We start from the raw sequence: 16361 nt of genomic DNA on the forward strand, positions 1-16361 counted from the left end.
GACGGACAACAATTTTTTTTCATTTTTTTTTCATTGCCCTTTGTAGGAAGACGAGCATGACCCACCTGATGGTGAGTGGTTAACGTCGTCCATGGACTTCAGTAATGCCAGGGGCAGATCTAAGCCGCTGCCTACCGTTAAGTACTCTCCACAAGCCTCGTTTGAAGAAGGATATGTCATAGCACTCGGGAATCACCATAATGGGGAGCTCATTCCAAAGCCGGATGGTACGTGGCGAAAAAGATCTCTGGAGGCGCACTGTGGATGAACGCAGTGGCTCCAGGTGGTATGGACGAACTCTACTCCGGTGGCGGGCGGTGCGATGGTAAAAACGAGATGATGGTATCATCTCAAACAATTCCTCAGAGCACTCATTAAAATAAATTAAAATCAACACGACAGCGATTCGAAATAAAACAATCAAAATATACTCATGAAAATATTATTACTGGTGGTAGGACCTCTTGTGAGTCCGCACGGGTAGGTACCACCTCCCTGCCTATTTCAGCCGTGAAGCAGTAATGCGTTTCGGTTTGAATGGTGGGGCAGCCGTTGTAACTGTACTAAGACCTTAGAACTCATATCTCAAGGTGCGTGGCGCATTTACGTTGTAGATGTCTATGGGCTCCAGTTACCACTTAACACACTTAATATCAGAGCAATAAAAAAAAAAAATTCAAACAATGTCATGAACGCAGAAAGCTTTGAGAATATTGTCCACAACACCCTACGGCCCGGCCCGGCCCTACCACGCTTAATCGGGCGGAAACTAATTTGAGAAATCACTCGAAATAAGTGATTGTTAATGTCGCCCCGTTAAATCCACGAAACAACGGTCTGTCACCCATCCCGGCCATAACTCAAGCCGAAAGAATATAATTTACGACACTTCGTCCTTCGTAGACTCACAAACAGGATGCGAACGTTTCTCTTTCATACTACATATTTTATATACTTTCGGATATAAAGGGCTATGCCTTAACACTGAATGTTTTATGATTTTAATGTTTGTTTACTGTAGTTTTTCATTCGAATCAGTATCTTCATTTCCGTATATCGTGTATAGTTTGAAGACTATTCTTTTCATATGTTTGTTTGATTCTTTGTTTTTTTTTTTGTATATAATAAATACGACAGCGAATTCTTTGGTTCATGATTTTCAGTACTAACGGATTTTCAAATTGGCTGGTAGTTAATACATCAAAAACCGACACAAGAAACAATTAATAATGCTACTTTACGAATGCGAATTTCAACTCAATCATATTGAGGAGCCGTAGACATGAGAAAATAACTGAAATTATATTCTATTGATTTACTGAACATAATTTGTATATAGGGGTGCAAAAGCGTATAAATTAATATTTTATTAACCCTTCCAAAGACATACTATTTATGTGACCGTCGTTTGTTCAAATCAGTCAAAATGATTAATAGCATAGGTGTCGAATAAAGTGGAAGGGTTCGGCGAGGAAAAATGTTCAACAATATTCTGTTTTATATATTAGCGTCATAAAGGTGATTTTCATTTGGATTTGAACACGAAATATTGACATTACTTTTAATAAAACTGACGACTCAATTCTGTAAGTAGATATTCTGTACGTAACTGAATACTGAAAGAAAAAAAAATAGGTTTTTTTGTCACAATTATGAATGCTGTTTGATCCTATCTGCCTACTACCTAAATATTTAATTTTGATCTTATACATCATCATACTAATTGTGATTTTTTTTTTTTTTTTTTAAATCTTAGTATGGTACAACGTCATTATTGTCCATTAACGCAAATTTGTACTAGGAAGCAGCTTGGCTGTCTCTAGCGTTGCTAACGTCTGTAAGCTACAGTGACCACTCAGCAACAAGTGGGCCGTATGATTGTCTGCTTAGCAGGGCAGTAAGGAAATGCATGCAAGGGACATGGCAAGATTTTTGTAAAATTTAAGTCAAACGCGTCTTATGAATCCTCACAGTCAAGGGTCTGGTAACAATGAATTATCTGAATACTGGGCACCATACTACTACTAATAATAATATTGTTAATTAAATCAAATCAATCAATACATCAGGAGAGTTTTCTCATTTATACATCGTCTGCTAATGCAAAAAAAAATAACCAGAAAATTCTTTCGGGGAACCAAGTAATTTATCACGTAATGAAGTGACAAATTTGAAAAACATCTGTGTCATAAGGGGCCATACGTGACGTAGTATGAGGGTTTCAATATTTACGACCTTCCTGACTGATAAATATACTCGCACTTCCTATGTATCTGCTACGTAGCGCCCACTGAATTGAAATACAATAAAAATGCATATAGCTAACCTATATCAAATAATGAAATCAATAAAAGGTATTATTAGTAGCACAATTATTAATTATGATATGGATAGAATCTATTGAAGACTAGCTGACCCGGCAGACTTCGTAGTGCCTCAATCGATAAATAAAAGACAAACTTTTGTATAAAATAAACTTAAAACAAACAAAAGAAATCTCTGCGACGGGGGACACATCAAAAGAAAACCAGAATTATTATTTTTATTTAATTCCGATCATTTTCATATTTATCTGCCTTTTAAACCTTCCTTCCACAAATAATGCAAGACCAAAATTAGCCAAATCGGGGCAGCCGTTCTCGAGTTTTAGCGAGACTAACGAACAGCAATTCATTTTTATGTATACATATAGATAAATTATAGAATACAAATAACAAAACAACGATATTTGTTCCGGTTCTTAGGCAAGCAACTAAGAATTCTTCACAGGTAATTCTGTTTCTTCTTTATACTATGTTGTACTTTTCTAAACATCCTAACGAAAAACTAGAAGGAAATACAGGCAACTTGAAAAATAGTCTAACTAAGCTGTTTAGTTGGCTGCACCATTCAAGTATGGATTGCGATCTCTTCTGCCTCTAAATGCTGATAATAAGACAACAATTTAATAAGAAAGTTCCGAGATCTTACGAATACTTTAAGGTAACCAAATAAATATGTTCTAAAACATACTCCAGCCAAATTAAAAAGGCACACGAATTTTATTTTCTGATTTTGACATTCTGTCGAAAAAAAAAAAAATTTCTTCTAATTATTCCGCCATTGTCTATATCAAGTGTCAATAAATTTTATTTTCTTTTCTTAGACAGTAATTTTATATATTTTTTGCTACCAACCTATCTCAGACGATTACAAACGTTTAATTAAATATAAAAATCAGTTCAGCGATACTCTGGTAAAGTGCTACGTAATATCAATAGCGTTAATCTTTTATTTGATGTGAATGGATGAAGCGCCCATTATAAAATAATAAAATAAAATAAAAATCATTTAATTCAGAGCATTATAAGTCCATATGTTGTTAGTAGAGTAATATTTATAACTATGTTAGTAATATTAAAATTAAAATTAGCAAAATTATTAAAATATTTAATTCATAAATTCATAATTCATAAATCATTCATGCTCATCGACCGAAAGATTCCAATCCCAAATAAGTATCTAACATATTCGCGAATTACTTCTATGGTGCAGAAATTATTGTACGTCGTGTTAATAAAATGAAACCGCATTCTTTTTATTAAATTATACATTTACCTAACTACGATTACTACCTATTATCTAAAAAATATTTTTCAGCTAGAATCAAAAGACGAGTACGAGAATAACAAAACAAGATGAAGGTGTAGAGCAGCCCAAGTGATACTAATAATCTAAAAGTGTCCACCAAATCTAAATAGTAATGTAACGACTAGAAAAAGAAAATTGAGAATTTTATGATAAAATTAGTGTTTAAAATTAGTAAAACATCGTTAATTGAAGTGAAAAACAATCAAACGACGATAGAATTTTTTCATTCTGATGTTAAACTTAATTTAGGTTTGAACGCAAAAATATAATCTATAATCGTGGCAAAATGTTTTCGGTCGGTGCATGTATAAAACAAGCGACTGCATTATACAGAATAGGCACTGTAATAAACCCTTAGCCAATCGAGAAATGGGCTTTTGGGGTCCAAGATTTAGCCGGAAAGAGACTTGACGAAACCACAGACTTATTTATTCATAGACTAACTCTACGAATGTTTCTGCAAATGTTGTTTGTTTTGTTTTGTGCCTTTTATTGGATGGCAATTGTTCTCATCACATAGACTTGGATAGATGGATTGAATAGACCTTGAATTACATTTTCGAATAGAAAATCCATTTGATACTTATTTTTTTATTTTTAAGAAAGGCTATCACAGTATCTTAAATTATAATAGTTTCTTGGCTAACAGCCAATAAAAAATCGTGGATAAGCGTGAACCTTGTCACCTTGAGCTTCTACTAATACTAATTCATAATTTGTCGGTAGTAGATACTATATTTATAGCTACATTGAATAACAGTTACAGGGGAACCATTCCGAAAACGAATACCTAATAAAATACTACCCGCCTTGTAAGTGGAAGGCTCACAATACGCCTTTCTATAGCATCCTTATTATTTCTATCGTGAAGTAGTCCTGATAGCGATAGACGTCATAATTTAATAGGAGTCATTCAATAATTGTCAGACAGTTAGTGAATAATTGGATCTCAAATCTCAAGTCTGGTGGGGCAGTAGCATTAACTCTTAGTAACTTCTATGAGCTTCAAAAACCATTGAGATCTGAGTGCTTAGTGCTTTAACGTTCTCGATAGCGTAAAAGTTAAGTAAAATTTGCATGCAGTTGGAACAGCGCCCCTAGCGGCAAGCGTAGACAAACGTTAAAAAACTCGCACTAAGCACACTGGAGTCTCTCCACCTACCACAACATAAACGCTATTATTATTGTTCATCACTACAAATATTTAACACGTCAAATACATGGTCATTAATTATAATTGACTGCAAAAACTGTGATCACATAAAAAAGACATTGCAAATAATACGTTATTCGTTTTACATTTTCGATTTCATATTTTTGGAACGAAGTTCCTTATGGAATGATGCGGAGGGGTCCCCTAACCGGGAAAAAACGTCCGTAACGTAAGATTTTCATTATTAGTCTTAGTATGTTGGCTATACAGTGTTTAATATATAGTCTACGTGATGACGGTTATTATTATTATTCATATAAATAGCTGTTTGTTTGTATATTATTATTATTATTATTATATATTTTGTATAAATCATTGTGAATAAAATAAAGTTGATATTTGTAAAGATTTTTTTTATCAATAAAAAAATCGTAATATTTTTTTTTTACCTGAATAATAATTTTCTTTATACCTCGAATAGAACTTAAAATTAATATTTTTATAATAAGGAACTTCGTTCCTATCCGGTGTCCCACGACACCACATATCTTTTTATTTTTTGTTACGACATTTCTATACGTAGAGCGGTCTGTATTAAGAATAATTAGGTTACAGTCCCCATGCGGGCGTGAGCAGCGTACTGACATTGCCTCAGGCTGTCGCTTTGATTTCAAAGCTACTCTATCCTTCCAAATTGTCCAGGGCGCTTCTGCACTTTGTTTATACGACTATATTTATACAAGGTTCGGTATATTCAGTCTCTCTCGTTGGCTTTTATAAGTATACTAGCGGCCCGCTCCGGCCCCGCTCGGGTCTTTGACAAAAATTTCAACGATATTCGACGATGTTTTATTTTTTTAAATAAAAAAACACTTATTGCGGCATAGCTACAATAGTTAGAAATATGCTGTCGCGGCACTTTTTGTAATTAATAATGTGTTCTACAAAGTCGTAGTACATTATTTTAATCTATCATTAATAGTTTTCGCAGGGCACGCGATGTAAAGAATATTTGAGGTAATTTTTTTACACCTTAGGTTACATTATTGGAGTTTTAGTACAGATCCCTATCTTTTTTTCAAAAAAGATTAAAGCCTATATCACTCGAAAATAGTGTAGCTTCCAAACAGTGAAAGAATTTTTCAAATCGGTTGAGTAGTTTCGGAGCCTATTCAATACAAACAAACAAACAAACCTTTCCTCTTTATAATATTAGTGTAGATTATATTATAATATACTTGTGCGTGTGGTGGGCGCCTAAGAATACCCCCAACCCAAACTTAGCTCATGGGTGTCGTAGAAGGCGACTAAGACCCAAAGCCAGACCAAAGCCAATAAAACCTCGGCCCAAGGTCAACAAAAGCATTCCCAAGGAGGGTTGACGTCAGGCAGGCGGCCGGTCATAAAAACTTTGCCAAAACTTAGAGCAACATGAGAAGGAATAAAAAGAAGAGCACCAGGGCTAGGGCGTCCCCCGCAGGCGACGCGCAGGGACAGCACCCGGTCTCTGTGGAAAGTGGACGAGGGTTGTCGCATCACGGGCGGGTGCGACGTAAGACGCAAGCCCAAAATGTGAGAGAGATGAGATTGAGGTATGCAAGCTGGAATGTGGGCAGTATGACTGGGAAAGGAAGGGAGCTAGTAGATGTGTTAAAGAGGAGAAGAATAAATATAGCATGTCTGCAAGAGACTAGGTGGAAAGGAGCGAAAGCTAGAGAAATTGGTGAAGGATATAAGCTGTATTATAGTGGAAGTGATGGAAGAAGGAATGGCGTGGGAGTAGTGTTAGATAAGGATTTGAAAGATTGTGTGGCGCATGTCATGAGAACGAGTGATAGGATAATAACCGTAAAAATAGTTTGTGAAAGTGTTATTTTGAATGTTATAAGTGTGTACGCGCCTCAGTCCGGGTGCAAGGAGGACGTGAAAGAAAAATTTTGGCAGGATTTTGATAGTGTTATGATTCGCATTCCAGAGAGTGAAGAGATTTGTATAGGAGGTGATTTTAATGGACATGTAGGAGCTACAAATGAGGGCTATGAAAGGGTGCATGGAGGGTGGGGGTATGGCAATCGTAATGATGATGGAGACCAGTTGCTCCAAGCTGCGACTACCTTTAACCTGGCAGTGGCGAATACGTGGTTCCAGAAACGGCCTGAACACCTTATCACCTATAAGAGTGGTAATCACGCGACACAGATCGACTACTTTCTGATTAAGAGAAGTAAGTTGGTCTGTGTCAAAAACTGCAAAGTACTGCCGGGTGAAGCATTGGTGACGCAGCATAGACTGTTACTAATGGACATTACAGTCAGTTACAAGTACCTAAGGAGAAAAAACCGTCTCTCGCCAAAAATTAGATGGCGTATGCTAGAGACAGATGAGTATGCTGGTCGATTTAGGGAAATAATGATAGAAAACATCTTAGAAATGAAGGATATGAAAGAGAAATCTGCGAATGATTGTTGGGATGAAATGGCAAATAGTGTCAGGAAGACAGCTAAGGCTGTGCTCGGCGAATCAAAAGGGAAAGGTATAATTGACAAGGATACATGGTGGTGGAATGAGAATGTACAGAGAGAATTGAAGGAAAAGAAGAATGCATTCAAAAAGTGGCAACTAGAAAGAGGTAATGAAAGTGAGAGGCAAGCTAGGAAGAATGAGTATAGAGAATGTAAGAAAAAGGCCACTAAAGCGGTTGCTATAGCCAGGTCTGACGCTCAGAAACGGTTGTATACCGCTTTAGATGGACCTCGTGGACAAAAGGAACTTTACCGTATTACAAGAGCTAGAGAAGAAAGAGCGAAAGATATTAAGCATGTCAGATGTATGAAAAATGAGACAGGTAAAGTTTTAATGAGAGATGACGAAATAAAAGAGCGCTGGAAGATATATTTTGAAAAATTAATGAATGAGGAGAACGACTGGAATAGAGTGATTAATAGGAAGCCAGAGAACGTCGGACTTGTGAATGAGATTAGTATGTATGAAGTTAGAGAAGCAGTGAGAAGTATGAAAAGCGGAAAATCGGAAGGACCAGACGGTATACCAGTGGAAGTATGGAAGATACTGGGAGAAGACGGATATAAGTGGCTGACTTTATTCTTCAATAAGCTGCTGCAAGAAGAAGTGATCCCTACGGAATGGAGCATCAGTACGCTGGTGCCCATATACAAAAATAAAGGGGATGTGCAAGACTGTGGCAGCTATCGGGGAATAAAGCTTATGTCTCATAGTATGAAAGTTTGGGAGAAAGTGATAGAAAAGCGATTGCGAGATGAAAGTGAGATCACCCAAAACCAGTTCGGGTTCATGCCTGGTCGCGGGACAACGGACGCCATATTTGCACTACGCCAAGTGTGCGAAAAACATCGCGACGTGCACAGGAATCTGCATATGGTGTTCGTTGATCTAGAAAAAGCGTACGACCGAGTACCTAGAGCAGTTTTGTGGTGGGCATTGAATGAGAAAGGTATACCTGGTAAGTATGTGAGGTTAATCTGTGCCATGTACAGTCGAGCCAGGACGTATGTACGAACCGCCGCGGGGAATTCCGACGAGTTCAATGTGGCAGTGGGCTTACACCAAGGGTCTGCACTAAGTCCCTATCTCTTCCTGCTTGTGATGGATGCCTTGACATCGGAGATACAGGAAGAGCCCCCTTGGTGTATGCTGTTTGCCGATGACATAGTGCTCGTCGGAGAAAACGGGCTCGAGGTCCAAAACATACTGGAGAAATGGCGATGCAAGTTGGAGAGTGTTGGCCTAAAAATCAGCAGATCGAAAACCGAACATCTGTTCTGTGATTTTGGTGGTCTCTCCAATTTTACACCCATTTTCCTCGACGGAATACCTTTGCCAGTATGTCAAGACTTCCGATACCTAGGGTCTGTTATCCAAAGCGACGGTGAACTGGATCGTACTGTGAGGCACAGAATTGACGCAGGATGGATGAAATGGCGGCAGGTCACGGGCACCATATGTGACTCGCACATCCCTCTTCCCCTAAAAGGGAAGATATATAAGACCTTAATAAGGCCTGCCGTCTTGTATGGATCAGCTTGTTGGACAACGAAAGTGGCGGATGAAAGGCGATTGCATGCAGCAGAGATGCGAATGTTGCGATGGATGTGTGGAGTAACGAGAATGGATAGAATACGGAATGAATATGTTAGAGGAAGTCTGAAAGTGGCACCTGTGACAGAGAAGCTGAGGAGTGCACGTTTGGGATGGTATGGACATGTGATGAGACGGAATGAAAATGAGGTTGTTAGGAGAGTGTTAACTATGAATGTGGAAGGATTTAGAGGAAGAGGTAGACCTAAGAAGAAATGGATGGATTGTGTGAAAGACGATATGGGTAGGAGGGGAGTGAGCGAAGAAATGGTATATGATAGAAGAGTATGGAAGGAGAAAACATGTTGCGCCGACCCCAGGTGACTGGGAGAAGGGCAGGATAATGATGATGATATATTATAATATACTAAAATGCGAAAAGACTTTTCCCCAACCTATTATTTATTGTTATATATTATATTATATTTATAAGTGGTAGTCATTTTGTATAGCTTAATCATTACATTAGACAGGCTTCAGCTACAGTTGAATAGATGTCTCATGTCCACAAACTAAGATTTTAATTTGTACCTAATAATAATACTGTAAACAGATATATGAGCGAAAAAATAGCAGATATACACGGACTTCAACAATCAAACGGGTCTTTATTTAAGCAGATATTCGCATCCGGTTTTAAATGGTTCCCACTTAACCATCCGATTCGGAACGCAGATTATCCACTGTGGCATGCATCGGCATAACATTCAAGCTGCTTTCAGACTACGCTTTACTATAGTACCGTATAGCAGCATATACTTAAGCAATAATATAATATAGTACAGTACAGTGTGAACGTGTCCATAACAATGTATAGTGCACGATATTGTTGTGCTATAAGCTATATACTATATGCTATTATACTATAGCGTAATCTGAAAGCAGCTTCAACGGTGGCTCCTTTCCAAATATGACACATAAATTTTACAAAATACCTCTAAATCATTGCTTACTACATCTATACATATAAAAATTAATTACTGTTCGTTAGTCTCGCTAAAACTCGAGAACGGCTGGACCGATTTGGCTAATTTTGGTCTTGCATTATTTGTTGGAAACGCTCGAAATTAAATAAAAATCACAATTTTGCTTTTCCTTTGATGTGTCCCCCGTCGGACGGATTCCTTTTGTTTGTTTTAAGTTTATTTTATACAAAAGCTTAGGTGTTTTATTTATCGATTGAGGCACTACGAAGTCTGCCGGGTTAGCTAGTATTATAATAAGAATGATGTGAACTACAAGAGAAGTAGAAGAAAAAGGTCTGAGCCACCAAGCACTGACTAGAGAACTTATTCGCGCTATATTTGTAATGTACAGTACAAATTTAAGGCCACATGCTATCATCATTTACGTACACTCTAATATCAAAATATTTTCAACTGTAGAACGCGAATCAGGACATCGTACTACAGTAATAAATACTATATCAACAAGAAGACAAACTAAATTTTCATTACATTACTAGCTGACCCGGCAGACTTCGTAGTGTCTCAATCGATAAATAAAAGACCTAAACTTTTGTATAACATAAACTTAAAACAAACAAAAAAAATCCGTTCGAAGTCCGATTTTCATATTTATCTACCTTTTAAACTTTCTCTGGACTTTCACAAATAATTCAAGACCAAAATTAGCCAAATCGGTCCAGCCGTTCTCGAGTTTTAGCGAGACTAACGAACAGCAATTCATTTTTATATATATAGAAGATAGAAGATAGATTAGAAGATAACGTAAATTTTTAAACGAGCTTACCTCCATTCTGTTCTAAAGTGGTTATTATAAATTCAGTCATGCACAGTCATGCATATGACATATGAGTCTCAATTACGGCTCACATTACGACTTACCATAAGAAGTTACGCAAATTTGTAATTTCTAGCGTATTTAATTTTTATTATAAGATATTATTCTTTTTTTTCCTACCTAAGCTGATCGTCTAGAGAGATCATATCAGCGTAACTTTAACTAGTAGGTGAGCTCACGGGGCTCGAACCTGACGATGTTGCTAACACGAACCCTAGCAAGAGCCGTGCTTCGCAGAATCTACCACCGGGTCGGAAACGCGACGTACTGAGAAGATCCGGCGAGGAACTCAGTGGGCTGTGTCTGTGGGTTAAGTTATTCTTTCATCGGCTGACTAATGTATGAACTAGAAAACGCTACAAACGCCGCGGCTGGTTTGTTTTTATCTTCCAACATCTACAGTGAAGCTTAATAATCAAATACACAGAACTACGTTAGGTAAATAAACAAACAAAAAAATTATATTCTATTCTTTTGTTACATTTGCATGTTTTGTTTTGAAACGTGTTTTTGCATTCAAAATGTTAAAACGAGTACACGCCTCTCGAATATCATACAGAAACACATCAAAATTTCCAGGCTTTACGCCTTCGGCGAAACCGCACGGTTTTCGCGTAGCTAAATTAAGTGATGAAACATTTTCACGTTTTACATTAACGTACAAAGACCGTACACGGCCCGGGAATATGGAGGACCCTCGTGAAGAGAGGCTGGGAGTGCTTACTTACCTCGAGGATGAAGTTGTTTGCACTCCTTAGTGACATAAACGCCAATCATTACCTGACGTTCAGAATTTTCATCTCCGAAATTTTTGAGGCCGCGTTTAATTAATTTAAAGTTGGACATTGTAGATATTTTATTTAGAGCTTGGACGATTTGGGGTACTACTTTTAATTTTATTATGGGAATCTTAAAGGTGTCATTTTAGTTTTAAAAATATATTTTAATCAGTTGATATTGTTGGATAATTATTATTGAAAGTATGACTTTACCAATCAGTATAATTTATTCAAGATTCCTCTCCTCTCCATGATGCGAACTATCGGCATAATCATTCACTGGTGGTAGGACCTCTTGTGAGTTCGCACGGATAGATACCACCACCCTGCCTATTTCCACCGTGAAGCAGTAATGCGTTTCGGTTTGAAGGGTGGGGCAGCCGTTGTAACTATACTGAGACTTATATCTCTAGGTGGGTGGCGCATTTACGTTGTAGGTGTCTTTGGGCTCCAGTAACCACTTAACACCAGGTGGGCTGTGAGCTTGTCCACCCAATTAAGCGAAAAAAAACAATGAAAATTCGTTTATCTATTATATTTACAGATGACTTCTTAAAAATGTCACAAATAATTTTGATGAAACTTTAAATCAATGGATATAATTCGGTTTTCATTTAGCTGAAACGTAAAGAAAGACAGAATTTTATGGCGCAAAACTCGTTTCGCATACAGATCAATGGATTTGATTTCAATAAATTCTCTTAAAACATGAATGGAATGCTTCGAAGCAAATTATATTCGGTACACGCGCCGTCGCAATCAGGCAGGTGATTCTCACAGGTCGAATGCATATGCGATTTGAGTGTGGTACTGCATTAAATTTCAAACTGCAAATCACTAGAGACATGCAATAAGTTAAATATGAAATCGATAAATCTAGTATTTTGTGGGGTTTTTTTTCGATTAAAAACTATAAGAAACTATTGAGGGAACTCCTTTAAAAAGTATTTTAGTTTACAATTTCTGAGTTTATGTACCTATCAAGTATTATTATATAGAGCTTATTTGTTGTACAAGAATGTAGCCTATTCAGAGGCTGTTTAATAAACAATGCCGGAAAATATATATATAAAAAAACTGGAACAAAAGTAACGTATAATGGACCTAAAAACTCCTTAAAATTTTGCGTAGCTAATGAAAAACTATTTAAAAAAGCTAATTAGGTAATTATAATAGATAATTAAAAACTATTTAAAAAAACTGTCATTTACAAACGTAAAATTAATCAAATAAATTACATTTAGATTTTCTATTTTGTAAATAATAAAACTCAGTATTTAGATGATTTCGTCTAATAGAAACAAACTTTGCTCCAGTGAAAGAATTTAAGCCGCTTATTACAATACTTATATTGCGTCTCAATGTCATTTGTACAACATTTATTTTCTACACTCCAGCATTAAACTATAACGCAATGAATAACAATCGACAACTCGTAAATAATCTAGTAATGGCTATTGTGAATAAGCGAAACAGTTCGCTTTCTGAAAATATTCGAATGGAGGAAACGATAAAACTGTTGCAAATATAATTATATATTTTTTTAAATAATTTCATTTTTTTGCTAATACAGAAAAACTGTTTCGAGAAATTGAGAGGTATTCAATTTATCTATTCTCTTAAGTTAAAAATAAAAATTAGATTCGTCAATAGTTATGAGGCTTTTTAAAGAAATAAACATAAATAAACAGACAACCCATAATTTGTGGTCGCTGCTATCACACATTGTAAGCGAATGTGCCATAATTAAAAAACTGAACTCCAGGAGCATGCCACCGCTATTTGAGCTAAATGGTCCCATTTAAAAATTAACTGCACGATTGCTTTTAAATAATACGCCTGTGTGGGGCCGTATAAATAACGAGAACAAGAATAAAAGATTTTCTCGATAGAACTGGAGAACAGTGCCACCTAGTGGCAAGTAGTGACATTATTTTGTCCAAAACAAAATAATTGTTTGATTTCTTTTATTAAAGGAATATATTTCAAAAGTATTTGCAATTAAAATATCGCTCAATAGTAATGACAAAAAACTCTTAATTTATGAAATCAATACAAATCTAATTTACGAAAACCCATAGCGTTCATCTTTACTATGGTTCATTTTCCTAATGTACAACAGATGTCGCTACAAACATTATTTGCAGATTTAAAAAAATATTAAACGAATAATTTGTCATGAATATGAAATTACCACTGAAGTATGATAGGAAGTTACTATTTAAAACACTTCTTGATGTTCAATCATTGACCATAACAGAACAGTGGTTGGATTTGATGTCTGTTCACTAATAAAACAATGATGTATTTGAGGTACGCAGCTTTCGACTAAAATAATTAACCTATCTTTAAAATTAATAAAAAAAAACAGTATTGTCGAATTCATGTATTAGTAATTTTTATGACTTACCTGTATCTGCTGAGCAGCTTTCTTTGCCAGGGCTGGATCCAGTATAGTTATGTCCAGTTCAGAAGTATACTGCCTCGCTGTCTCGCTGAAAACAGCCGCGTTCACATAATAGGCACTCTTTTCACTAGTATCCACAGGCGAATTGGGCGACAGTATACCACTATCCGAGTCACTAACGTTTGCCGGCTTACGCACTGCACTGGTACTTTGCTCGAGCGATTTGAGTGGTATTCGCGATTTGTCGCTCACAGGTGACATTTGCGGGATACGAGAACGGGATAGGCCCTGACTAAAACCAGTGTCCGGATCGAAAATCACGTAGTTGTCTTTATCACATCTGACTTTATTGTTCGTGGTCACAGTATATTTTTTGTTCGGACTTAAATTAAGAAAGGGATCTTCGGTATCGACGGGACTTTCAGGAATTATCGATTGTATTTTAGGTGTTATTTTTGGTGCGGACTTTCCGTCGATAGTTCGTCTGATCACCGTGTCGTTAGAAAATTTGAGCCTCACATATTCATTTGATATTGTTCTTCTGACGGGAGATGAGAGTAGAGGCGACGGTTTTGCACCTTCCACGTTGGTCCGGTTTTGAAAGAAGTTAATCTTTGGTTTATCCATTGTTTTTGCAGAAGGCGGAGTGAAAGGCAATTTTAACTTTGATATGACTTTCTTTTTAGCGTTACTGTTCAGATCAGTAGATCTACCAGGAATCGTACTTTTATAAACCGGTAAAACGCTCGGCTTATCTTCTAACTTTTTGATATCCTTCGCGAATTTACTCTGACTCTTTACGACGTCAGTGGATTTGTTTATTTTTTTAATCGGTGCAGACGTTTTGGGTTTTCTATCTTTACATTTCTTGTCTTGTGTAGCTTCTTCTTGAGAATTACGTTTATTTGGAACTTTCTTATCGCGTATAAAAGTTTTACCTCTATCGTGAACAAATGTTTCATTGTGGACTTCACATAAGTTTTCTTCTATCGAATTTTCTAAGATGTTTTCTATTATGATATCTACATCACTGGATTCAGAGTTAGAGGATCTATTTTCATTGATAATACATGATATCCTCTCTTCTACATCAATAAGACTATCAGACTTATCGTTTTCACTAACAGTCCTTGAAGTGCCACTGCCAGAGTCCGAAGGGGTTTGCGCTTCAAATATTGTGTTATGTTCCTGAGTTTGTTTAATATTTTTAGCGTGCTCCGGATATGATGACCTTCTTCTCTTTACCGTTCCTGTCGCAGCTGATGGAGAATCCCAATCTAGACTTTGGGCTGTGCACTGGCTCACACTAATTTTAAATCGTCTTGGACTTGTCATTATTATTGATATTTAACATTTTAGCAGTCTAAATTTAAGTATATTTCTCAAGATTTAAATACAAAAAGGATTTCTTCATTCTTATCTATAATAAATTCAACATAAATCATAAAATTATATTTTGAACGACATTACATGTAATTGGAACACCATCCTAATGATACGTTTTTCCCAGTGTGTTTCATTTACGCAGTTGTAGTTAACTATGAAACACGAACCAGTTCGATTGTAATCTAATTATAAGTTGACGTTGCACATGGGACCAGCCGATAGATATCTAGTTATTTTCTCTAATGGCGCCATTTGTTTTCCGCTCTGACACGGAAAGGGTTTGTATAGCTTCTGTGTAAATTACTCAATGGAATTTGGCTCCGAATTGCCAGTGATGATTCAAAAAAGCTAAAAGTAAAACAGAGGAGTCTACAAAACCAATCAAGATAGCCGTTATATTTATAATGCTTCTCACATCGAATTTATTTTGTATAATGTAAAATATTCAATAAGTAGTTTCTATTTTATGATGAAATTCCACAAATATACTAAATTGAATATGAGTATTTGTAAAAGTAGTCGAACTAATTAATTTAATTGAAGTAGTTAATGTATTATACTAGGTGTTAGGAGACCGCTTCCGAAAACGAAGACAGAAAATAAATACTACTAATGACACTTTTGATGATGGCACGGAAAACAAATCGATCCTGATTTAAAAAAATCATATTTTTAAAACGTTTCATTAGCATTATTTACGCTCCATCATGTTAGTACAGCTAAATGAAACGATAGTTTCGTAAAAAATACATTACTAAAAAAACCAGCAATGAAACACAAAATCAAAAACAGCTGATGCTCGGATCAACGAACGCACAGGCGCGGCGTAGCGCAGCGCAGACTCGCGCGATTGCTGAAATACTTATTTACAAGATTTGTCTAAACAACTCCATCATCAAAGGTGTCATTAGTAGTATCGTCTGTCTTCGTTTTTGGAAGCGGCCTCCTAACACCCAGTATACGCAAAGGCTATTTATTGGTTGGCAGTATATGAAAGGTTGTGTTAAAATCGATATTGCAACGTGGCAATTGTGTGTTATTTTCCAGTTTATCTAAACTCTTAAGTGCAGTTTATACAAATCTTTTA

General features: G+C 36.3%; 1 protein-coding gene across 6 annotated transcripts in view; it reads right to left on the bottom strand.

Moving 5' to 3' along the window:
* The window catches only part of sick (sickie), a 256372-nt gene extending 241093 nt beyond the window's left edge, over positions 1-15279 (bottom strand). For 3 of the 6 annotated variants that reach the window (XM_089733160.1, XM_089733159.1, XM_089733158.1), the window contains exon 1: positions 13892-15277. In XM_089733160.1, the coding sequence (XP_089589286.1) occupies positions 13892-15223 (1332 nt within the window). In that variant the 5' untranslated portion in view covers positions 15224-15277. Of the gene's footprint in view, positions 1-13891 lie in introns of all 6 variants that reach the window. The other 3 variants (XM_089733157.1, XM_089733156.1, XM_089733155.1) reach the window with 2 other exon arrangements.
* Positions 15280-16361: the final 1082 nt, after the last annotated feature.

Source organism: Bombyx mandarina, chromosome 15, assembly GCF_030267445.1.
Source record: "Bombyx mandarina strain Sakado chromosome 15, ASM3026744v2".
In the NCBI taxonomy this organism is placed as follows: Eukaryota; Metazoa; Arthropoda; class Insecta; order Lepidoptera; family Bombycidae; genus Bombyx; species Bombyx mandarina.